At 52.4% G+C, this 25,848-nt stretch overlaps 1 protein-coding gene across 1 annotated transcript; it reads left to right on the forward strand.

Annotated features, from left to right (window-relative positions):
* Nucleotides 1-1,331: 1,331 nt before the first annotated feature.
* LOC144945176 (chymotrypsin-like elastase family member 2A) lies at nucleotides 1,332-11,560 on the forward strand. Its single transcript, XM_078873470.1, has 8 exons — nucleotides 1,332-1,371; nucleotides 3,448-3,542; nucleotides 5,277-5,374; nucleotides 6,954-7,079; nucleotides 8,687-8,823; nucleotides 9,233-9,378; nucleotides 10,358-10,510; nucleotides 11,486-11,560. The coding sequence occupies exons 1-8, from the start codon at nucleotides 1,332-1,334 to the stop codon at nucleotides 11,540-11,542; spliced, it is 852 nt and encodes a 283-aa protein (XP_078729596.1). The 3' UTR covers nucleotides 11,543-11,560.
* Nucleotides 11,561-25,848: the final 14,288 nt, after the last annotated feature.

A 25,848-nucleotide genomic window follows, 5' to 3' on the forward strand; every position in this document is an offset into this window, starting at 1 on the left:
TTTCCTAAAGCCACCTCCAGCTCTGCCTCTGCTCAGCCAGCAGTGGAGAAGGGTCCGACCGAGTCCATGGGCATGACGCCCTGTGGCGGGGTGAAGTGTGGCTACTCTCGTCTATCCCCAAGACGTCCGGCCGGTATGCAAGAGTAGGCCAAATAACGTTGTCTAGAGCGGTGATAATCGTCGTCGTCAGCATCATCATCAATCCACGGCAGAAGATTGATGCTGCTGATGAATGCGGCTATGAGGTAGAACGCGGTGGCTCTTGAAGGAGCTGCTTCGTGGCCGTTATTAAGGTGGCTCTTGAAATGTTGAGTTTTTACCGAATTTTGGAGAGAAAAAAAAGGGTCGCCTTGTTATTTTGGTTGCTGACCCCCCCCCCCCGTTAGAGCGACACTTCAGCTGCTGATGAGTGCAGATAAAGATGAGGAAAGTGGCAAATTATTCAACCCCATCTACATAATGGCGAAATGTAACCACCAGTTAAATCCCACTCTACTCTGGACCCCACTCCACCCAGAAACACGCTCCAATAAGAACCCGCTATATTTGTGTTTTCTCTGTTATTTCGTCATTTTTTTTATACTGCCAAAAAAGGTCCCACAGATATAACTGCCCGACCCGAGCCAGACGTGTTGTGACACTGGCATTGTCCTTGTACTGTTCGTCTTTTGGTGGCGTTGTTCTCTGGTCTGACACCACTGGTGAGTGAGACAAGGCCCTATAGAAGTCTGTCTCTGGTGTAAAGTCAATCGTCTTTCAAAGACAATGCAGCTATTAGGAGCAGAGTATGCTCGTTTGCATGCTTTTCCCACGAGTATGTGTGGTCAATGCAGACTTGGTGCCTTGAAATAGACTATTTGGCGTTTACACTATTTGGCGTTTACACATGTGTAACACACGTGTTACACATGTGTAACACGTGTTCATGGACTCCTCCTCTCACCACCGGGAGATGTCGCAGCTGTCTCGCGGAGTGAACTGCTTTGGCAAATAACGTCAAAGCACAGTTGTTGTCATCATCAGCAGCATCATTTTCATCGCCGGCAGTAGCATCTGCAGCATCAATGTCACCCCCTCCAGCTTCCATCACCGTCGGTATCACGACCTCCATCACCATCGGCGTCACCAACAGCAGTCACGGCCCCTGGGTGGTGTTGTGAAGCCAAGTTATTGAGGGATGGTTGACAGATAAGGGCTTCACCGATGGGGGTGGTGGGCGAGGCGAGGGGTGGAGTCACAACCACCTGCTCTCTCCTCCTCGTCTCCCGGGGTTCTATAAGAAGGCCCTGGATGAGGTGGAACTCGCCGACTTGAGACGAGACTCGGACAAGATGCTCGCCCTCATCGCCTCCGTGTTCCTCCTGGTGCAGGGTGGGTGTCACCATCATCGTCATCATCACCATCGTAATTATCACAGTTGTCATCGTCGTTGTCATTATCATCATCATAATCACCGTCGTCATCATCCGATTCACGGTGGTACAGCTCCTGTGCCTGGGTTCGTTTCCCCGACTTGCCCAGCCTTTCTGTGTGACATCTGTGTTGTGTGTGTGTGTGTTCTGTGTGTCGTGTGCTCTGTGTCTGTTGTGTGAGATCTGTGTGCGTGTGAGATATGTGTGTGTTGTGTGTGTTCTGTGTGTATGTTGTGTGTGAGATCTGTGTGTGTTGTGTGAGATCTGTGTGTGTGTGTTCTGTGTGAGATCTCTGTGTGTGTCGTGTGCTCTGTGTGTGTTGTGTGTGTGTGTGTGTTCTGTGTGTGTGTCGTGTGCTCTGTGTGTGTCGTGTGTTCTGTGTGTTCTGTGTGTGTTCTGTGTGTGTGTGTTCTGTGTGTGTTGTGTTCTGTGTGTTCTGTGTGTTCTGTGTGTGTTGTGTGTTCTGCGTGTGTGTGAGATATGTGTGTGTTGTGTGTTCTGTGTGTGTGTGTGTTCTGTGTGTGTGTGTTCTGTGTGTGTGTTGTGTGTGTTGTGTGTTCTGTGTGTGTGTTGTGTGTTCTCTGTGTGTGTGTTGTGTGCGTTGTGTGTTCTGTGTGTGTGTTGTGTGTTATATGTGTGTGTGTTGTGTGTGTTGTGTGTTCTGTGTGTGTTGTATGTTCTGTGTGTGTTGTGTGTTCTCTGTGTGTGTGTTGTGTTCTGTGTGTGTTGTGTGTTCTGTGTGTGTTGTGTGTTCTGTGTGTGTTCTGTGTGTTCTGTGTGTGTTCTGTGTGTGTGTGTTCTGTGTGTGTTGTGTTCTGTGTGTTCTGTGTGTTCTGTGTGTGTTGTGTGTTCTGCGTGTGTGTGAGATATGTGTGTGTTGTGTGTTCTGTGTGTGTGTGTGTTCTGTGTGTGTGTGTTCTGTGTGTGTGTTGTGTGTGTTGTGTGTTCTGTGTGTGTGTTGTGTGTTCTCTGTGTGTGTGTTGTGTGCGTTGTGTGTTCTGTGTGTGTGTTGTGTGTTATATGTGTGTGTGTTGTGTGTGTTGTGTGTTCTGTGTGTGTTGTATGTTCTGTGTGTGTTGTGTGTTCTCTGTGTGTGTGTTGTGTTCTGTGTGTGTTGTGTGTTCTGTGTGTGTTGTGTGTTCTGTGTGTGTTGTGTGTGTTCTTTGTGTGTTATGTGTGTGTTGTGTGTTCTGTGTGTTCTATGTCTGTTGTGTGTTCTGTGTGTGTGTTGTGTGTTCTGTGTGTGTGTGAGATCTGTGTGTGTGTTGTGTGTTCTGTGTGTCTGTTGTGTGTTCTGTGTGTTCTCCCCCTGCTCTTTATGGATTTCCTTCGGGTTCTCCAGTTTTCCTCCAATAGCCACCCCCCCCCCCCCCCCGCATAAAACGTAACTGGCACTTTATTGGCCAAAACATCCCGGTGCTGAAAAGTTACCCGCGAATTACTCAGTTTGGGATTGTGCTGAGAGAGACACAAGAACACTGACGCCTACCTAGGCACTCCAATACGACCGTTGTCATAATCACCACGAGGATGCCATAATCATCGAGCCTCCCCATGTCTCCACGTGTCTCTTTCTCCGTGTCCGCCCCACTCTGTCCCCTCGTCTCTCCTCCCCATGTCTCCTCCTCGTGTCTTCCTATGTCCACAAAAGACGGCGGTCACCGCATCGCGCGGCGCTTTCAGATGCACTTCCGTGGCCGTCTGGAACGCCCTGCTCTTCCTTCCGATATTAGCAAGCCACTGGAGCTATGCACTTTTACTACATCGTCTAGATTGACAAACTCATTTCTCTAGAGAACTGCTTTTTGTTTAGTTTGTTGTCCTTCCCCCGCACCTCCAATTCGCGCGGTTGGCTACATACGGAAAGAAAGTAGCTCAACATACACAAGTCTTCCCCGTGTCTCCTCGTGTCTCCCCATGCGTCTCTCCATGTCTAACCACCTCCCGGTGTCTCCCCCATGTTGCCCCACGACTCCTCGTGTCTCCCCATGCGTCTCTCCATGTCTAACCGCCTCCCCCGCGTGTCTCTGCACAGCGACCGCCCAGGGCTGCGGGGTGCCCAGTTACCCGCCCATCGAGAGCCGCGTGGTCAATGGGGTGGAGGCGACACCCAACAGTTGGCCCTGGCAGGTGCGTGCCTCACTCCTGGCTCCCCTCGCGAACAGCCCCGGGTTTTACCCTCGCGGGGATTTTGCGCTCAATCCCAGGGCCCCGATCTACGCTACCCCCCCCCCCCGAGCAATCCCGGTTGCGGAAAACCAGATCACTCTCCAAGTTACCGCTGGAACCGCCTTTGGCAACGACTTGCTCCGCCCGCGACTCGCTCCGCCCGCACGCCGGCGAGCGGTCGCTCTGCCCCGTGGCGTCCTGGGTTGGTGGCCCGTCGCGTCGGCGCAAGCGGTGGCGCTCGCCGATCCGAGCACCGTCCAGGCACCGTGAAACCCCTCGTTCGCCCTTCTCCATGAGATCGGGGGGGTGGGGGGGTAAGGGGCCGTCCATAAATGACGTCACGCACCTAGGGGAGGGGGGTCAGACAATTGTGACGATGTGTGACGAGGGGGGGGGGGGGGTTGAGAAATGTGACGTCACATCAAAATGCGCAACTTTAAATAAATATAGACAACACGTTCTACTTAATTAAATAGACTTTTTAATAAATGTTTTCTCCTACAACATTAGAGTGCAGAGGCACATTAAATACGCACTACAATGACAATAGTTTAAAGCGATTTGAAGCACGTTTTATATATTTTGGGGGGGGGGGGGGGGGGGGCAAAGTTTTGTGACGTCATATTTGAGGGGGGTCTGACTTTTTGTGACGCCGTGTAACGAAGGGGGGGGGGGGGGTCAAAAATCGTCCAAAATCGCGTGACGTCATTTATGGACGGCCCCTAATGGAGTGAAGCAATAGGGAGGGAGGATTTCTCTACAATTTAGGGTTGTCACCTGGATATTGGTGGCGAAAGCCCGACTGCTACTACTACGATGTGTTCAACTGTAACAGAGAGTTGACACCTGTGTGTTATTATGATGGTGGTTTCGCTTGTTAACCCGGCAAAGCCTCAGCGAGTCTCAATACTCATCTTCAGGAGGGTCCTGCTAAGCAGAACTTGCCGCGGCTGCGGCTGCTGTTGCTGCTGCTTGTGTAGATTCCAATTTTAATGATTTGCCGAGGGTAATTTTTCTTACATTTGGCAAATTTGGGACCGTGACGCCGGCACGCTACGTGATGGGAGTCACTGCATCTTTAATGTCGACCGCGAGCAATGCAGACGGCGCATACTAAGTAGTAGTCGTACCGCAGTTCACACAAAGACATGGGGGTATTAACCGGGGCGGCCGCTTGGAATTCGAACCGTGAACCTCCACAACAGCAAGCGGCGACCACGGTCACCGCCAGGCCGTGCGGGCCGAGGGAGCGGCCCCAGCAGAGACGGCGGCCCCAGCAGAGACGGCGGCCCCAGCAGAGACGGCGGCCCCAGCAGAGACAGCGGCCCCAGCAGAGACAGCGGCCCCAGCCGCTCAGGGGCAGGAAGACTGCGTCGCGAGAATCGTGCCGAGAGTAACCGCCGCCATTTTCGTGTTGAGGTGGCGCTTGTGTTGGTGGCTGTGGTCGTTGTTGTTGTGGTTGATGAGATTACGGTTATAGTGGTTGATGTGGACGTGGTTGTGGTGGTTGTGGTGGTTGTGGTGGTTGTGTTTTGTTGGTGTACTTTGATGAGATTACGGTTGTTGTGGTTGATGTGGACGTGGTTGATGTAGTTGTTTTGGTTGTGGTGGTTGATGTGGTTGTGGTGGTTGTGGTTGATGTGGTTGTTGTGATTGATGTGGTTGTGGTGGTTGTGGCTGCTGTGGCTGCTGTAGATCTCCCTGCAGTACCTGTCTAGCGGGTCCTGGTACCACACGTGCGGCGGGACCCTGATCGACCCCCAGTGGGTGCTCACGGCGGCCCACTGCATCTCGTGAGTTGTACCTCATCACAACCTCATCATCACCACCTCATCATCATCACCACCACCACCTCATCATCATCATCACCACCACCACCACCTCATCATCATCATCACCACATCATCATCACCACCACCACCACCTCATCATCATCATCACCACCACATCATCATCACCACCACCTCATCATCACCACCACCACCACCTCATCATCATCATCACCACCACATCATCATCATGATCACCACCACCACATCTTCATCATCACCACCACCTCATCATCACCACCACCACATCATCATCATCACCACCACATCATCATCATCACCACCACCACATCATCATCATCACCACATCATCATCATCATCACCACATCATCATCACCACCACCACCTCATCATCATCATCATCACCACCTCATCATAATCATCACCACCTCATCATCATCATCCTCATCACCACCACCAACATCTCTAGCAGCAGCAGCATCTCATCATCATGAGCAGCAGCATTTACATCTTATCTCATCAACATCAGCAGCATCATTTACATCTCAGCTCATCAACATCAGCAGCATCATTTACATCTCAGCTCATCAACATCAGGGTGACCATTATCTCACCAACAAGAGCAGCGTCTGCGTTGATGCAGTCTTCAAAATGAGTAGCTGGTGCGGGGTGTAATCATCGCCACCGGGGAGACAAAGGCGGCCGGGCAGGCGTGGCACTGGCCACCCTACCCCCTCGTCATCGGTGTGCCGTGCCACGGTCTGCATTGGAGGTGCCACTCGCTGACAGCACTTGCCCCAACGTATCTGTTGAAGGCTACCCGGGTGGTCTTTGCCTCTGCGTATGCGTGTGACAGCGGTCGTCCAGCGTGGCCTTAACGTGCACCTAGCCTGGCACAAGCGCCGTGATGACGTCACCGCTACTTAGTGGTGGTTAGCGCGCCGCGCTACGAACCCGGCCGCCAGAGTTCGATTCCCGCTCACGGCCAACACCGGTGACGAACTGAACCTGTCCCGGGCCTCCCCTAGGTCGACTCGACCTCAAATGAGTAAACATCGCCGCCGGAAAGACAAAGGCGGTCGGGCGCGGTGCTGGCCACCTCCTCATAAGCGCTGTTAGCGAGTACTCGTCCCGACAGTCCGTTAAGTGGTCGTCCATAAATGACGTCACTCACCTTGGGGGGGGGGGTCAGACATTTGTGACGATGTGTGACGAGGAGGGGGGGGGGGTTGAGAAATGTGATGTCACATCAAAATGTGCAACTTTAAATAAATATAAACACATTCTACTTAATTAAATATACTTTTTAAATCAATGTTTTTTCCTACAACATCAGAGTACAGCGCCACATTAAATACGCACTACAATGGCAATAGTTTAAAGCGATTTGAAGCATGTTTTATTTTGGGGGGGGGGGGCAGAGCTTTGTGACGTCATATTTGAGGGGGGGTCTGACTTTTTGTGACGTCGTGTGACGAGGGGGGGGGGGTAAAAAAATCGTCCAAAATCGCGTGACGTCATTTATGGACGGCCCCTAAGGCTACCCGGGTGACCTTTGTCTGTGTGTCGCGTGTACGGCAGCTCGCGCACGTACCGCGTGGCGCTGGGCAAGCACCTGCTGAGCGTGGCCGAGGGCGGCGAGGTGCAGGTGGAGGTGGCGGCCATCCTCGTGCACAGCGGCTGGAACGGGAACAACGTGCAGGGCGGGTGAGTCGCCAGACTCGCTTGCTCGCTCACTCGCTATTTCACTCGCTCACTCACTCGATCGCTCACTCACTCGATCGCTCACTAACTCGCTAGCTCACTCACTCGATCGCTCACTAACTCGCTCGCTCACTCACTGACTCGCTGTCTCACTCACTCGCTCACGAACTCGATCGCTCACTAACTCGCTCGCTTGCGAACTCGATCGCTCACTAACTCGCTCACTCACTAACTCGCTCGCTCACTCACTGACTCGCTGTCTCACTCACTCGTTCGCTCACTAACTCGATCGCTCACTGACTCGCTGTCTCACTCACTCGCTCACGAACTCGATCGCTCACTAACTCGCTCGCTTGCGAACTCGATCGCTCACTAACTCGCTCGCTCACTAACTCGATCGCTCACTAACTCGCTCGCTCACTCACTGACTCGCTGTCTCACTCACTCGTTCGCTCACTAACTCGATCGCTCACTGACTCGCTGTCTCACTCACTCGCTCACGAACTCGATCGCTCACTATATCGCTCGCTCACTAACTCGATCGCTCACTAACTCGATCGCTCACTAACACACTCGCTCACTCACTGACACGCTGTCTCACTCACTCGCTCACTAACTCGATCGCTCACGAACTCGCTCGCTCGCTAACTCGCTCGCTCACTAACTCGCTCGCTCACTAACTCGCTCGCTCACGAACTCTATCGCTCACTATCTCGCTCGCTCACTAACTCGATCGCTCACTAACTCGATCGCTCACGCACTGACTCGCTGTCTCACTCGCTCGCTCACTAACTCGCTCCCTAACTCGCTCGCTCACTAACTCGCTCGCTCACTAACTCGATCGCTCACTAACACGCTCGCTCATTTAACTGACTCGCTGTCTCACTCACTCGCTCACTAACTCGATCGCTCACTAACTCGCTCGCTAACTCGCTCACTAACTCGATCGCTCACTCACTCGCTCACTAACTCGATCGCTCACTAACTCGCTCGCTCACTAACTCGCTCGCTCACGAACTCGATCGCTCACTAACTCGCTCACTAACTCGATCGCTCACTAACTCGATCGCTCACGCACTGACTCGCTGTCTCACTCGCTCGCTCACTAACTCGCTCGCTCACTAACTCGATCGCTCACTAACTCGATCGCTCACGCACTGACTCGCTGTCTCACTCGCTCACTAACTCGCTCACTAAATCGATCGCTCACTAACTCGCTCGCTAACTCGCTCACTAACTCGCTCGCTCACTAACTCGATCGCTCACGCACTGACTCGCTGTCTCACTCACTCGCTCACTCACTCGATCGCTCACGCACTCTCTCGCTCGTTTACTTATTCATTTGTTCTTCTTCTCACTCGCTCACTCCCTGACGCCTGTAAAGGAGTCTCGTCGGGGCTTAGGTGACGCTTTCCTGGCTGATCAAGTGGATGCATAATTATCATATAAATTCATCGAACATTCAGCCTCGTGTCAGACGGTCCGAGAACGCAACCTTGGGAAGGCGCAACATGACCTCGTGCGCAGGCTGTGGGAGGGGGCGATGTCTTGGGGGAGGCCTTCGTCCAGCAGTGAATTGAGCATGGTCGACGACTGCGTCTCGCACGCAGGAATGACATCGCGCTGATCCGTCTGGCACAGCCCGTGGCCCTGAGTGACAAGATCCAGGCGGCCTGCCTGCCCCCCGCGGGCCTGGTGCTGCCCCACGACTACCCCTGCTACATCACGGGCTGGGGACGTCTCGTCAGTGAGGAGACGCGCTCGCTCACCCAACCGATCGCTCGCCAAATCGTTCACTAAATCAAAGCAGCCACCCACTCACACAATCACCCAACCACTCACTCACCCACGGGGTCACTCACTTAACTCGCTCACACACTCACCCACCAAATCTCGCGCTTAACCATTCACTCAACCAGCCACATACCCACCGAATCACTCAGTTAGCCATTCACTCACCCAGCCACACGTTCACTCACCAAATCACTCACTTAGCCATTCACTCGCCCACCCACCCACTTCCCCAACACAGCCACACTTTAACACCGTCTCCGTCTCCCTAGCTCTGCCACACCATCACCACCATCATCATCTCACCTGTGTCCACCCTTCTCCCCGCTCCTCTCTCTGTCTCCCTCTCGCTGCGTCCGCTGTAGCCGGGGGGGACCTCCCGGACGCGCTGCAGCAGGCGAACCTGCCCGTGGTGGACTACGAGACCTGCAGCAAGCCCTCGTGGTGGTGGTTCAACATCCGCGAAACGATGATCTGCGCCGGTGGGGATGGCTACGACTCTGGCTGCAACGTACGGGGACGCACGGCGCTGTCACTTGAACGCGTGTGCGCGTGTGTGTGTGTATGTGTGTGCGTGTGCACGCGTGTGTGTGTGCGTGTGTGTGTGTGCGTGTGTGTGTGTGCGTGGGTGCGTGTGTGTGCGTGTGCGTGCGTGTGCGCGCGTGTGCGTGCGTGTGTGCGCGCGCGTGTGCGTGTGTGCGTGTGCGCGTGTGTGTGTGTGCGCGTGTGTGTGCGTGTGTATGTGCGTGTGTGTGTGCGTGTGTGCGTGTGTGCGCTCGCGTGTGTGTGCGTGTGTGCGCGTGTGTGCGCGTGTGTGCGTGTGTGTGCGTGTGCCTGTGTGTGCGCGCGTGTGCGTGTGTGCGCTCGCGTGTGTGTGCCTGTGTGTGCGCGCGTGTGTGTGCGTGTGTGCGTGTGTGCGTGTGTGTGCGTGTGTGTGCGCGTGTGTGTGCGTGTGTGCGAGTGTGCCTGTGTGTGTGTGCGCGTGTGTGTGCGCGTGTGTGCGTGCGTGCGTGTGTGTGCGTGTGTGTGTGTATTTGTGGGGAGCGGTGGCGCAGCGGTCACCACACTGCGCTACGAACCCGGCGACCCGGGTTAGATTCCCGCTCACGGCCAACAACGGTGACGATTGTCTGAACCTATACTGGGCCTCCCCTAGATCGACTCAGCCTCAAATGGGTACCTGGTGCGGTGTGTAAAACATCGCCACTGGGGAGACAAAAGCGGCCGGGTTTGGTGTTGGCCCATCCACCCCCTCGTGTGTCGCAATCGCCGAAGAACCACAAACGAGCTGGAAAAGGCAGGCGGTGAAGCGGTGCTACCAGCAAGTGCCCGAGCTCTGCAGTCCTCTCTCAATGTCAAAGATGTTAGCAAGTTTTTTTGTTAAAGAGCACCCGGAGAAAACCGCATTTACACTTTGACTCTGCACCACACCCACCCACCCACCCCTCCCCCATTCTCCCCACTGCTCCCCACCCCCCGACCCACCGCAGGGCGACTCTGGGGGCCCCCTGAACTGCGTGAGTGAAGACGGCTCGTGGGCCGTCCATGGCATCGTGAGCTTTGGCTCGGGCCTGGGCTGCAACTCCATCTACAAGCCCACCGTGTTCACCCGCGTGTCCGCCTTCGTCGACTGGATCGCCGACGTGAGCGATCCTCCTGCTTCTCTCCCCCACCTGCCCACCGGCGCCCCCCCCTCCCCCATCAGTTCTATCCGATCACATTCTCTGCATAGCTGAACTTAATCGCAGCGTAACAGCGATAATGGGTTGTTGTTGTTGTGCATATGCTCACGGCCAACATCAGTGACGATTATCCGAATCCGTCCTGGGCCTCCCCTAGGTGGACTCAGCCTCAAATGAGTACAGTCTATTAAGATCATACGGGGGATATTTTTTTCTTTGTCTAATCCCAATTGAGTGAACTACGATGCCATTTTCCAATTTCGCCAAATTTGCGCTGTGACGTTGGTCGTTTTGAATTGTGGTCAGTGGATATTTAATGATAAAAAAGACGATTAATTATTTTGAGATAATACCCAGCATTATCCGGGGCAGCTTCCAGGATTCGAACCGGGAACCTCAAGTGGCAAATCACGCCACTGGGTGATGACAACCGAGAAAACGTGTGCAGTAGCATCTCATTCGGTAGAGTGGTTCAAATCGCCCATTTGATTAGCTATGGTTGGCTACGTACGGTGGGAAAGAAGATCGTACGTACATACGTACAAATCTGGCAGACCGCCCTTGTGATTACAAACACGATTCCGCACCGACTGCTCCACTTACAGCAATGGACGTCACTGAAGATCCCGCGACGTCGTACGTAACAAGTCCCGTCCTCTGCTCGGTGCCTCGATCTAAATTTGAAATTTTAAACATTGCAGATTACTTGATTGGGATCATGCGCAGCAGCAGCAACATCGCTCCCCTCCCCTCCTGCAAAACCACTGCAGGCAGCGTGCCTGGTGTGAAACACATCGGCGCCTTCCTTCGCCCCACGCGCCGCTGTTAAGAGCCACCGCGTCGACGCCTCGCGCACTCAGTAATTACGCACGTAACTGTGATTAATAATTATTACCGTGCCCCCCCCCACCCCCCTTCACCGCCGCACCCTCCCAGGTGATGGACACGTACACGGTGCGTGCCGACGACTCGCAGGTGATCATGTTCCACTGAGGCATCGCGGGGGGGTCAGGAGGTTATCGCGGCCAATGTTCATGACGACGATTCCGAAGCAACTCGCTCATCATTTCCTCCGTCCCTCCTGCCTGCTGCCGTCGATCCGACACCAGGAGGTGTCCGGGGGAGTCGGCTGCCGTCAAGGAGCTGAGAAATTCTAGCCAGGGTTGCTCGTGAGCGAACGTCGTGACAACGTCGCGTCGGTAGCGGATCGATTAAAAGTTGAGCCAAGAAAGCGGAGTCGCGCTTTGCCCCTCTCTGTGTGTGTCCTTGCTGGCTTTCGTTTTCGTTAAAGTGTGATGCATGTGCCGTACAGCAGCCAGCTGTGCCAATCGTAGGTGGGCGAAACGCAATCCATTTTCTCCTGTGGAACCAAAAACAGTGAACTCAAAAGCCATAAAAACCCAACAGAATGTACACGTATCATGTGCATACATAACGTACTGTACATACATGAATAATGTATATCCATAATGTACATACATGTTGCTTAACTGTGAATAACCCAACCGCAAATCTATATCAATTTTAATTTAGATGAATACATTAACCCCCCCCCCCCCACCGGGCTCACATTTACCCCCAGTCTATTTAAGACTGAAACAGGAGGGAGGATTTCTCCACAACTCTGGATGTCGCCTAAAATTGCCCATAGACTTACATTGCCTAAAGACTAACATTGCCCATAGACTTACATTACCCATAGACTCACATTACCCATAGACTCACATTACCCATAGACTAACATTATCCATAGACTCATATTGCCCATAGACTCACATTGCCCATAGATTCACATTGCACATAGACTCACATTGCCCATAGACTAACATTATCTATAGACTAACATTGCACATAGACTAACATTATCCATAGACTAACATTGCACATAGACTCACATTGCCCATAGACTAACATTATCCATAGACTAACATTGCACATAGACTAACATTGCACATAGACTAACATTGCACGTAGACTAACAATGCACATAGACTAACATTGCACGTAGACTAACATTGCCCATAGACTAACATTGCCCATAGACTAACATTGCACCATAGACTAACATTGCCCATAGACTAACATTGCCCATAGACTAACATTGCCCATAGACTAACATTGCACCATAGACTCACATTGCCCATAGACTAACATTGCACTATAGACTAACATTGCCTATATACTAACATTGCACCATAAACTAACATTGCCCATAGACTAACATTGCCCATAGACTAACATTGCCCATAGACTAACATTGCCCATAGACTAACATTGCACCATAGACTAACATTGCCCATAGACTAACATTGCCCATAGACTAACATTACACCATAGACTAACATTGCCCATAGACTAACATTGCCCATAGACTAACATTGCCCATAGACTAACATTGCACCATAGACTCACATTGCCCATAGACTAACATTATCCATACACTAACATTGCACATAGACTAACATTGCCCATAGACTAACATTGCCCATAGACTAACATTGCCCATAGACTAACATTGCACCATAGACTAACATTGCACATAGACTAACATTGCACATAGACTAACATTGCGCATAGACTGACATTGCCCATAGACTAACATTGCCCATAGACTAACACTGCCCATAGACTAACATTGCCCATAGACCAGTGGTTCTCGGGTTGCATGGCCACAATCGCACTCCTGTGGATCGCGTCTTTTATTTACCATTTAAAACTCGATTATCTGAGCTCATCAAATATAAATTATACTATGAACGTGTACGCCATGTGCTAGTTACCTGTGTAGAATGGGGAAAAAAACCAGTACAGTGATGTACTCGGTTTCAATGCCGACGGGTCTGCGGTCATGGTGGCTCAGAGTCGCCGACCCTCGACGAGTGATCATCATCATGTGCGTGCCCCTCGGGGCGTACCAGTCCCCACTGGCTACCACCAGGCAATCGTATCTTGCGCTTGCCGCCACGCTGAGTGCAAGCCAAGGCCGTGGTGTCGAAGATCGGCCTCGATCGTGCGTGTCCATGTCAGCCGTGGTCTTCGATACCGCGGTGGTCCCTCGACGATCGCGCGCAGGGCTCCGGCGTGATCTGTCGATGCGTCTGCCCGGGCAACGCGTCCTAAAAGCCTCAAGTCTTCTGGCTCTGTTTCATGCGTTGCCGGGCATCCCGTGCTAAGGCGCACCACGGCATTGACCATGTGTTCACTGAAGTGGATGCGGAGTAGCCGTCATCGGCACCACTGGTCGGAGGCATCCAGCTAACAGTAGTATAGGCGAATCTTTGTTGCTGTTGTAATACTGGAGCACCAGATGTGTCTGTCGAGCTATTTCATGCATCTCGTGTGCCATTGAGATTCGCTTTTAATTTATACATCGCTGCTTCCAGTGTGTTGCATAGTGCAGCCGCTGCTCATCAGTGGTCTGTATTTTTGTTTTAGCCCAATTTATTTCCAGGCCAAATGGGAAGGCTTCACTATGCATGATCTCTAGGGCTCGGAGTAAAACTTCAAGTATTTCAGTTAGCAAGGCAACGTCGTCTGCATAGTCCAGGTCGGTGAACACCTAATTGCCGAGGGTTACTCCCAGCAGGCCTTTGTGGACCGTGCAGTGGGACAAGTAGAAGGTTCGGGGCAATGTTTGCCTTGCCTTCCTCCACTTTGGGTGCTGAACCACTCGGACAACTCTTCGTCTACGCGAATGCAACTAATTATATCTGTGTAGAGCTTCTTCATCAGATTCACGATCTTCTGTGGTAACCCAATGCCAAAAAGCTTTGCGATCGATTGAGTCGAAAGCAGCCTTGAGGTCTACATAGGCACTTATAAAAGTTTATTTTTTATTCTTGTTGGGAAAATTGTGGCAGGGCAGGAGAGTCGAGTGATGGCACGATAGTTCTTCCACTAACGTCTACTCAGTGTACCCTTGTAAAAAGGCAGGATGATGCCTTTCTTCCATTCTGCTGGTCCCGAGCATGTCCTCGATGAGTGCTGGAAGATCCTTATTGGCCATTTGATGACAACTGGGCCTCCGGACTTCAACATTTCTGCCGAGAGGTTGCAAATTCCAGGTGCCCTGCTATTTTTCATTTTTCTGAGAGTAGCCATCACTTCTTCTTCCTAAGATGGCTCAGATTTTGTGATCTTCGTTGCTGTTGCTGCAGTGGCCTGCAAAAGTTCTTCCGAGGGGGAAGCTCTGGGTGATTCAGCAGCTGAGAGTAGAATTATTTCCAGTGTGATAGTTTCTGCCTCCTATCACTGACCAAGAGGCCGCTGCAGTCCATGATCTGGCAGGAAACTGCGAAATGAGTTTCCCGGAGCTGCCTAAAGTTTGCAAAGGCATCCTTGAGCTGACCCTTAGCAAGTTCTTGCTCCGCTGCTGCAGCTTTCTCCTCTGCCCACCTCTGATGGTCACCCTGAGTCTGGTTCTTGCATTACCTTCTCAGGTCCTTGTAGTCTTGGGCAGACCCTGTTAATCGTGCTTTGTTGTTTCTTGTCAATTAGGCTCCGTGTCTCGTCACTGATCCACTCTTTTTTTTATATTGTTATGAGTTCCAAGGCAGGTATTGGCCACGTCGTTGACAGACTCTTGAAAATGGTTCCAATCTGTCAGCTTTTCGTTGGATAAGGGGGAAAATCGGTTGTTAATATCGACCGTGAATTGCTGTTCGAACGCCAGGTCTGAGAGTTTTTCTTGTATTGGGGAGATTTTTTGCTGGGGAATCGTTTGAGTCTGATACAGATGGTTGCGATAACTGGCGATGATCTGTGTCGACTCTAAACTCCGGTAAACTCTACAATTTTGCAGAGCTTTCCATCTGGAGTTAATGAGTCAATATCTTTTTCTGTGTGGTCGTCGTTTGAAAACCAGGTAGGTCTGTAAATGGCATAGCGCTGGAACCAGGAGCCACAAATTCTAAGCCCATTTCCCGTGCAAATATGTAGTAGCCTTTTAAAGTTGTCATTAGGGGTGCCGCTGCCATGTGGGCCGATCACAGTTTGGAGGCCTTCTCTAAAAGTGCCAAAGATTGCATTCAAATCTCCGAGGCATATAATGAGGTCCCTTCGTTTTGTGAGGTTTAGTGACTGTTCCAGAGACTGATAGAAGTGGCCTTTGATGTTGTCGAGTGCTTCGGAGAGCCACCAGGAGGCTCCGACCACAGGATGGTGTAGTTTCCTCCAGTGGTTTCACCAGCACCACGCATAGAGGCCCATGATACTGATTCGTACTCTCTCAAGTTCTTGTAACGAGTTTATGAATTGCACCTGGCTGCCCGAGGGTGATGATGATCCAGGTGCTGATGTGAAATCGTTTGCATAGTTTGAGGTTTTTGGTCATGTCCACCATAGCACACTTGTCACAGCTGGCCAGTGAAAGCCAGGCTGCGAGCTGCATGTTAACCTGCGCGACGAGTGATGCGGTATAACGACGTACTTGGTAGTGTTACTCATGGGGAATTCTTGCCAGTTATGTTCCCCTGGTCTCTTGCCGGCAGGCCTGGGTATGTAGCTGGGAGACTCGATGTTCGGTACCCTTGAGCCGGCTACCCAGCTGCTACTTTAACCTCAGAGCCAAGGGAGCTGTTGCTGAGCTTCGGGACATGTCCACACGCCGGTGGGACCAGCACACTGCAGCTATGGGGCAGGCATCTGCTCACTGACCAGTTATTCCGCCGGACGTTCGGTCGCATGTATAGACTCGGTGATGAACAGGGGGGACCACGAGATGGTGGCTGTACACACATCTGGCAGCGAGAGGCTATAACGAGAAGCATCACTGCCCCCCCACCCTCGACGAGTGAGGAGCAGCTAAATAACTAAACGAACATGTATTTGTGGTTGCGGTTCTTAAGCGTGATGATGTATCATTATTACTGGAGACAAAGGCAAAAACTCACCCAGAATGTTTACTTAGACCAGAGAAACCCGACTAGCTATGAAGCTCTTTTTCACTGGTATCCAGTATGGGCACAGGGTCAGAAAGTTACCCACCTCGTGTACTGTACTTGACCTCGTGTGCTGTGCCGGGCTTCACAGGTGCTATTCGCTAACAGCACTTGCCCCGACTGTCTGTTGAGGCTAAATAGGGGGCGGGGTTGATCCTTGTCTTTGACAGGCCACGTGCTTCCGGTCACATGGTACATGTGTCTTCCGAGGGTGCCACACAAGCGTGGTTAATCCGCAAACCGGCGAGATACACTCACAGATAATTGGTTTTCCTGTGTAGTGGGTACAAACTAGAGCGAGACTTCTCTCTTGGAGGCAACACGTTTATTTCCCAATAGCGATACAGAACACAGAGGGGTACGGCCCCTTCCACCCACTACACTAGGGAGGTATATCCTCCTCACTGGCGTGCCCTATACATTCGGGACTAATGTCTATAGGGTCTTTTTCGATTTAAAGTTGTCGTGACTGCAGGGATTCATCTTCTTGGTTCTTTCGGTAAAGTCACGTAGAATGGAAATAATAAAATAAAACATAATAAAATAATTCTCACGACGTTTCGGCCACAACGCAAGCAGCCGTCCTCAGGTGAAGAACAGGTCTGTCGAGACGACAGAGTCTGAATGACACACCCCAGGCTTGGACCGTCTATTTAAGCTGGGAGGAGGAAGAGCGCATTGACAAAATAATTTGCATATCAAGAGGAATTTCAGCATATTTATGGGAAATGCAGATATGCGATTAGTACTACTTGTGAAATGCGTAGGTTTGGCGAGGGGTTTAAAGTTATGTTTTGCCTGTGCATTATGCAGGATTATCAGCATCAAAGGGAGGGGATAGGGGGAAGCATTAATAAAGGGAAGGAATGTTAATAGTCTGTAGCTGCAGTAACTAAATCACCACGTAAACAACTAAAGTATAAACTACATAGTATCATCAGTATACTAAATATACTCTCCAATAAGCTGAGCTACTAACAGTAAGTAATACATTACAATTCTATGTCGCAAAAAATATAATATGCTTCCAGCTAAACTTTATTCTCTTACATCACACGGGTCTACACCGTACTATATACTGCCATAGACAAACCCAACATTAAATTATATACTGTATTACTATAGGTATAGGGTGGTGTAGGCACCACCCTATACCTATGTGTGTGCCTCCCTAACAAGAACAACAATAAACGCAACAAAAAGTAAGTGCCCGACATAAATACACCAGCCCACCTGTACAAATTTACACAAAATACATAATAACACAAAACAAGCAATGCGCGAAGCCCATCACCCCCCCCCCCGCATTGTGTACCATAACGAACAATTTAATAAAGGCAAAAAGGAAATGGCCAACAGTGTGCGGTACTCAATGAGCGGTGTGCGGCGAGTGTATGTGGTTGGCGGGGGGGGGGGTCAAGAGAATCCGGAATCGAGGGGCTTTGGACCGAGTCCTTGTCGCCGGACCCCCGGTGGAGGCGGGGGGGGTAGGCAAGTGTGGTGGAGCAGCAGGTTCCGCATATGGAGCATCCGGCAGAGCAGAGGAGCTCCCTGTGGCCAGAGCCGGGGGAGCAGAGGCCGGCGGCGTTAGGCGCGGCATCAGTTGTGCGGCGTCTGGAGAAGGCATAGGCTTCTGCTGAAGATTATCATCAGCAGGCACATAACCCGGCTCGTCAGACACATCACACACTCGGCCCTGGATTTGTGGAGGCGAGACAGGGTCGTGCGGGGCATCGAATGGCTTGAGGCGCGACGGGTGCACGAACCAGCAGCGGCGACCCCAGCGAATCTGAACGCACTGCGGATGGACAATGCGGACCACAACGACCGGCCCTCTCCAGGGCTTGAACAATTTGTGTGACGTCCCCACCAGAACCTGTGGGCAGTGGAGCCATGCCTTGTCTCCGGCCCTCCACACATGTTGCGAAGTACGCAGGCCCTGCAGACGTTCATTGGCCAATTGGCGCGAATCAGAGTTCACCCTCAAAGCTTCCCGTGCCTCGGTCAGCTTTTGAATATTAAAGCGGACGGAGTCGGAAATTTTGGACGCGGCTTAACGTCGATAGGGGGGTCGTGGTCCCTGCCATACATGAGTAAGAAAGGCGAATAGCCTGTGGACGCGTGAAGGGCCATACGGTACGCAGCTAAGAAGCCCGGAATGCGTAAGTCCCAGTCCTGCTGAGATTCACTGACCTGGTGGCTGAGCATAGCTGTGAGCGTCCGGTTCAGATGCTCAACCATACCATCCGTTTGGGGGTGGTACGGTGATGTCCGAATTGTGTGAGAGTGAGAGTACACCGCCACCGCTCATGGGGAGCCAGTGACGCAGTGGATAAGCGCGCTACGCTACAAACTCGGTGGCACAAGTTTGATTCCCGCTCACGGCCAACACCAGTAACGTTTATCTGAAAGAGTGCTGGGCCTCTCCGAAGTCGACTGAGACTCAAATGACTACCTGGTGCGGTGTGTAAACATCGCCACTCGGGAGACGAAGGCAGTCAGGCTGTGGTGCTCGCTGACAGCACTTGCCCCAACAGTATGTTAAGGCTATACGGGGGATCTTCGTATTTGTTGGAAGAATGAGTGTATGAGTGAGTGGATTTTTGTATGTTCTCTCCCTATTCTGCAGAGTTAGTGTGAGTGATACCTATAGGACTCTTTTTTGGCAGTATCAAGAATATAGGATGTGTTAAGATGTTCAAACACCAAATGTACGTATGTTGAACTTATTTCGTACCAGATGTAGCCAACCATGTTTATGGGAGGTGCGGGGTAAGGACAATAAACTAAACGAAAAAAGCAGTTCTAAAGAAATGAGTTTGTCAATCTAGATGATTTAAGAGTGCATAGCTCGAGTGGCTTCCTAGTATCGGGTAAGAAGAGCGTTCCAGACGGCCGCAGAAGCGCATCTGAAAGTGCGCAATGTGAGTGATCATCTTTGTTTCATGGTTAGCCAAAAGGCGCTGCTGTGAGGATGACTGGAGTTTGCGTGATGGTTTATGCTCCTTGACGAAATCAGCAAGGTATTGTGGTTCATTTGTGGCAAGCACTTTGTGTGTAATAAGACATCATAATGTATGATTTCCTCTTGTTCTGCAGTGTAACTGTGCAGGGCCGGATGACGGTTCTTGTAGGCCCTAGGCACTTCTATTTCGTAGGCCTTCAATGATAACTTTTTAGATTTGGTACTGCTACTGCCCCATGTCACTACCGCCGCTGCGCTGTACTTTGTTCAGCCGCTGGACAGACGTCGTTACCGATACATTAATTATTTAGTCCATGCCCTCATTCGACGGGAGCGTGCTGTGTGCCGCAAATAAGCAAATTTAATTTAAAATTATTCAAGAAACAACAAGGTAAGTCTAAAAATATGATAAGTGAAATTTTCTTCAACTATTATGTACTCTGATAATTATTGTGTTAAGGTGCAAATGACGACGCGGAGGCAGGTCTTCATGTAAGGGCTTGCGCTGGTTTATTAAAAAGGATTGAGACAACTTCACCAGAGGAAGGTGCCCTACACTGGGTCCTTCACTGACCCTCGGCTGTGTCTGTCCCTAGCTCGGCTAGCTCTTGGGCTCTCTCCCTCAAGTCGGATCGGGGGATCAACCAACACCGACTGACCGGGGAGAGCAGCACCTTCCACAACTCCAGCCGGCTTCTCTCCAGGCTCCGTGAACTCTACCCCTGGCTGTCTCTTTAACCTCTCTCCATCCTGGGCTCCCACAACGACCCCGCTTTCGTCACGGGGTCCCCCTTAAGTACTACGAGGAGACATGACGCCATCGCACTGCCCAGCGCGCGTGACGTCACGTCACGTGACGTCATCGCACCGCACAGCACGCATGACATCACGTCCCCATATTACTCCTCTACATTTGTATCGGATGACGCAGCTTTAAAAGGATGCTAATTATTTTCATCGATAACAAATTCAATGTTCTGGCAAGACGACCTCGTGGCAACCGCCATATTGTTTTACTTTTGTTTAAGCTCAACGATTTGTTTGACTGTTATTTTAGAGTGTAATATGCCTCACTTACCAGTCAACGACCTGTTACCACAGCAAATACATTCAATGAGCAGCCATATAAATATATTTATTCAAGAAGATATCTTGGTTACATTTTTTTATCAAACAAACAAAACGTGGTAATAAAGTTTTCATTGGCCCTTTAGTTTTCGTCAGAGGTGGAGAAAACGGACATATAACTGCATTTGGCGAATGCCGCGTAGTTGCTCTTGAGGTAGACCAACTTCTCCACCGAACTGGGCGCCAAGCTGTTCCTGAGCTTGCTGTGTATGAAGCCCATAGTTGAGAAGTTGCACTCCGAGGCTGCAGAGGATGTCGCCATTGTGAACAGCTTGACGTCGATCTTCTGAAGATCGGGCGAGGCCACGCCGTCAGACTGCCAATACTGCAAAGGTGTCTTACATCCCTTGAGCAGCACAATGAATCTAAACCCGCCGGCATCCTTCTCCTGCGGCGCCGAAATGACGTACTCGATGAGCTGCATAAAGAGCGCCTCTCGCCTCTCGTCATCAATCGCCATCTCATCGTCGGGCTCAAGCCCTCTCCAATGAAGCGGGGATATAACAGATACACCAGTCCATGGGCCTTTCCATACATGAACTGAAAGCGACTTGCTGACAACTTGATCAGGTAGTTGATCTCTTCAGTGCTCTCATGGCCGTTTTTGTGCAGCTTGGCAAACTCAGCAGGGAGGGCGTGAACTTTCGGCAAGACTTCAGAGACTAGTATGGAATCGGATTGATATTTGACAATGGGTCGATGGGCGTGAGAATGGCAAAGGACTTCTGCAACAGAGAGACGAAGTCGTCGCTCGTAATAATGGTCTTGATTCGCATGCGCTCGGATTTCTGAGCTGCCGTCCCCTTGATGAAGTCGCGAGCTGTGACAATGGAATGCAGAATCCTCTCCAATGACAACAGCATCTCGCAACAGCCTTTGATCATTACGAACGTGTAGGAGCCGGCCAGACCAATGCTCAAAAGCCAAGGATCTTATGTTCAGCCTGCAGGTGTGCCTCGAGAACATAACTGTTGTGAAATAATTTGACCGTGTCCTTGCACCCCACGATGAACTCAAGCAGGTACTCAAATTGATAGTCGATCGGGTATGTGTGTTCTGATTGGCCGGCTTTCCTCGTTTTCGTGGCAGAGAATATGTCCTTGACAAGCAAATGTAGACCATGCGACGAGCTGTACCCACGCATTCTTGTTGGTTGATGTGTTGTCGGTGACCGCGCCAGCGAATGTAGTCTTCGGATGGGACGCCATCACACGTTGAAGATCCGAGGCGATCCAGTCAGCGTTGTGACCCTTCTCTCTAGTGGATACCGACTCGAGAAACAACGTCGTGGACGGCAATGTGACCATTTAGTTCACATTCGGATCATTCTTGATGTTTGACCACACATCAGATGTCAGGCAATGGTCTCATTGTCCCGGACGGTGTCAACCTTCTTATTCATGTCGTTGTACACCCTGTCGAGCAATTGTCCGGCCAGCCTCTTCCTGTTCGGCAGCAGTGCATCTGGGCAAAGGGCCTCCACAGCGATTACCAGGTTCTCCTCCTCGACCCGCTGGAACGACGTGCCCGAGACAAAGTAATGCATTGCTATGGCCTGCTCGAACTTCTCCTTCATCGAGCTTGGGTATTAGGTGATCTTTGATCGATCCTTGCTTCATCAACGAAGCATTCGATGTAGATGGAATTGAGCTGCCGCTTGCCTTCGATGGCTTCGCCCGCTTCTTGTTCGACGCATACCACTCAGGACGATCATCTCTCTCGGTGCCATTCATTGCCCTCCGAAAAGCGGCACATGCATTCAGGTGCCTCATCGCCTGCTCACTCGTCTTGTGATGGTTGAATCTGGTGCGACAATGTTTGCAGACGGCACTCTTCAACTTGTGCGATTCCGGATCTTCGGCGAAGTAGTGCCAAAACTGGCCCATCGAGTGTCCTCTGGCCTTCCCTGCATTTGCCGACGCCTCGTCGGCCACTTCATCCTTCTCCGCATCGGCCACTCCATCATTCTCCATCACAATTACGACATCACTATTACATTCTTCGCAATCGAGTAAATCCTCATTCAGGTCCTGATCCATGATCCTGCTCGTGGTGCAAATTGGGTTCTTTGATGACACTAGTAACTGAGGTAATGCCAATATGTTTGATTTCCGGTCACCGGCCTTCCGCAGTCTTCCTGCAAAACCTCACCCTAACTGGCCCTTCGGGATTTTGAGGTTTTAAAAATGTAAACCTTATCAAACCTAATTGTTTTAAACCTCGCCTTGCCACCCATGGCTTTCGTGCCTACTGTGTCTAGGGCCTAATAAAAGTGTAATGCGAGCATAAACGGGGTGGTTACTGGCCCCTGCGCCAATCATACGGAGCGTGTGGGAGGAGCCACTGCTCACCTCGGCTCCAATGGGAGACGAGGTGAACGAGGGGCGGAGATGGGGGCAGTACAGGAAGGAGGAGTCAGGGTCACGTGATGGGAAGGATATAGGGAGAGAGCCGGAAGAGATCGGGGAGTTGGAACGGAGCGAGAATAGGGGAAGCCACACTGGGCAGTGCGGGAGGAGCGGCGCCATCTGCCACGTGGTCGGAGACCTACGCACACCGTTGGCCAGCGGTGTGCGTGGGGTAGATGGAGCTAGCGGTGTGTGTGTGAGGGGCTAGCAGAGTGTGCAGGGCACACGTGGCTAGTGAGTGACTAGCGGAGTGTGCGGGACACACGGAGCGAGCGGTGTGGCTGGCGGCGTGTGTGGGGCACACGGAGAGAGCGGAGCGGCCACCAGCGAGTGCGGCCCACACGGAGCGTGCGCGGGGTGCGCGGCGGAGGCGGCGCGGGTCCGGTCGAGGACCCGCGGGGTGCGATACGAAGAACCTAAATAAACGACAATGGAGACTAAGAGAGCCTGACAGAGTCGTTTATTACATTGGTGTCAGAAGTGGAACGTGATGTCTAAACATCTCAAGAAAAAGAATATACCAGCACCATCTTCAGAAGACGAAGAGGATCTTCCTCCGGCGGTAGCAGTCCCGACCATGGAAGGCGTGGGCGAAGTGGCGGCGAGCGACACGCCAGGAGTACAAGATGTCGTCGGGTCGGCCAGACGGCTGGCGACACGTGGCAGTCCAGCTTGATTCGCTGCGGGTCGTTCTGCTGCAATTACTCACCCTGGTGGCGCCAGCAATGATGCCGGATAGCCCAAGTGGGGAGCCTTCGAGTGAGGCCGAGACGTCCGCCATTGGGGCCTGTGCGACGCTTCCCGCCCTCTCCGACACGCGGCAAGACGCCGCCATCTTGGGTGTGGTCGGGGACGAACGGCGGGAAGCCGACATCTTGTCGCCTCCACCGCGGGAAGCCGCCATCTTGCCCCCGCCGCATGGAGACGCCATCTTGTCGCCACCGCGTAGAACACCTGCGGCGGAAGACGGCGACTCGGAGTCCCGCAGCCATCGTCTGACGACGGTTAAGGAGTTCTCAATTGGCGGCGTTTGGAGTGCATTTGCCTGCCGTTTTGAGGTGGTGGTCTGATCCGCCAAGTGGACGGATGCGGAAGCCTTGGAGGTCCTGCCGACGCTCCTGGACGACGAGTCTGTGAGATTCTTCCGCTCCATCAAGGCTGCGAGGAAGACGACGCTGAAAGGAGTGGTCGAGGAAATGGCGGAGACTTACGAGCCCCCAGACGATGCACATCGCAGATTCGTGCAGCGCCAATGGGCACCAGAAGAATCGCCAGTGGCTTTCCGGGGCGCTGTGTTAGAGCTGGCTATGGCCGCATATCCGGACACGGAGCCCGACTTGCCTTTAATATTGGGCAAGATGTTGGAGCTGTCCAGGGATTTGGGCATCCCCATGCCGGTGTGCAGCCATGACCAGCTGACCTCCCGGATGGCAGCCAAGTGCCTGGACGCGCAATTCAACCTACGCCGGTGGAAGCAGGTCACGGCCTGGACGGGGAGCCCCAACATCGAAGGTGGTACCGCCGGGTGGGATCCGTCCAAAGCCGTCTACGTATGGGACGAGAGGGGGCCTGAGGAGCTGGCGGTAGCTTTGGCACAGTGGGCTACTCGAAAGGGAGCGGAGTTGCGCTCGGGCCCACCGCTGCGGGATCGGCGAGACAGAGGGGGAGCCGGACGACGAGCCGACTCGTTGTGCTTTCGCTGCGGCCGTCGGGGACATTTGCAAGTCGGTACGCATCAGACACCCGGCAAGGCCTGTCATCTCATGCATCACCGTCACTATGGGGTCCGGGAGACATTCCTAACAGGGGGGCGCTGAGAGATCCGCGTTGCTCGCTGACGCAGTGGCGGAAATTGGCGCAGAGGGTGGTTGCGGCCGCTACTGGGTCGTCGACTGTGCCGGGCTCGATCCAACGGGTCGATGTGCGCATTTTGGTGGACTCGGGTGTGTCCGCGACCATTATCTCCGACGTGATATTCCATCTCCTGTCCTTTCCACCGGGGCGGGTACAACCGGTTTACGACTCGTGCATAGCGGCGAACGGAGGGAGTATGGGCATAGTGGGTCAGGTGGACGCGAATATATCGGTTGGGGGTGTTTCGGCTTCAGGGACAGTGTTGATCTCCAGGTCCCTCGTGGTGCCATGCTTATTGGGGACCGATTTTCTGGCGGAAATGCCCATTCAGATAAGGGTGGATCAGAATTGTATTGAATTACCGGGGAGCCAGAAAATTTCCCTCTTGCGGTCACCGTGGGGCCAGTCCGCTCCTGACCGCCAGGTGCAGGCGCTGTCCGAGGTTTCGGTTGACATTCCACCTGGCTCGCAGATGCTTATTCCGCTGCGGTATCGGAAGCCGGTGCCGGGAATCGAGGGCGCAGCGGGCGTGTTGCTGTCACCGTCCAAAGCGTTTATGGGTGGCTTGACGCTGGTCACAGCACAGATGATTGTTCGTCCGGGTCAGCCTCCCTTTTTGCAAGTGTTGAATGGGAACGGGGAAAATGTCATTGTGCCGGCCGGGACGGTTTTGGCACATGCTATGACTGCCTTCATGGCCCATGACGATTGGGGCCACCGGGACCTCATAGGGGGGGTCTCGACCTCGACGGCACAGGATAATCGATGGATTGCCGAGTTGTGCCAGGAAAATGCGTCCTTGACTGCGGACCAACGGTCCGCGCTTCGCGCGCTGTTGGGGAAGTATTCGGAAGTCTTTAGTTCGGACGATTTCGATCTGGGATGCACGTCGTTGCTCTCCCACCATATTGATACGGGGGATGCCGCTCTGATTCGGATGAACCCACACCGGTTGAGTCCGGCGGAGCGGGATCATGTACGCGGCGCAGTGGAGGATATGCTGGC

Source organism: Lampetra fluviatilis, chromosome 36 (genome assembly GCF_964198595.1).
Source record: "Lampetra fluviatilis chromosome 36, kcLamFluv1.1, whole genome shotgun sequence".
Classification (NCBI taxonomy): Eukaryota; Metazoa; Chordata; class Hyperoartia; order Petromyzontiformes; family Petromyzontidae; genus Lampetra; species Lampetra fluviatilis.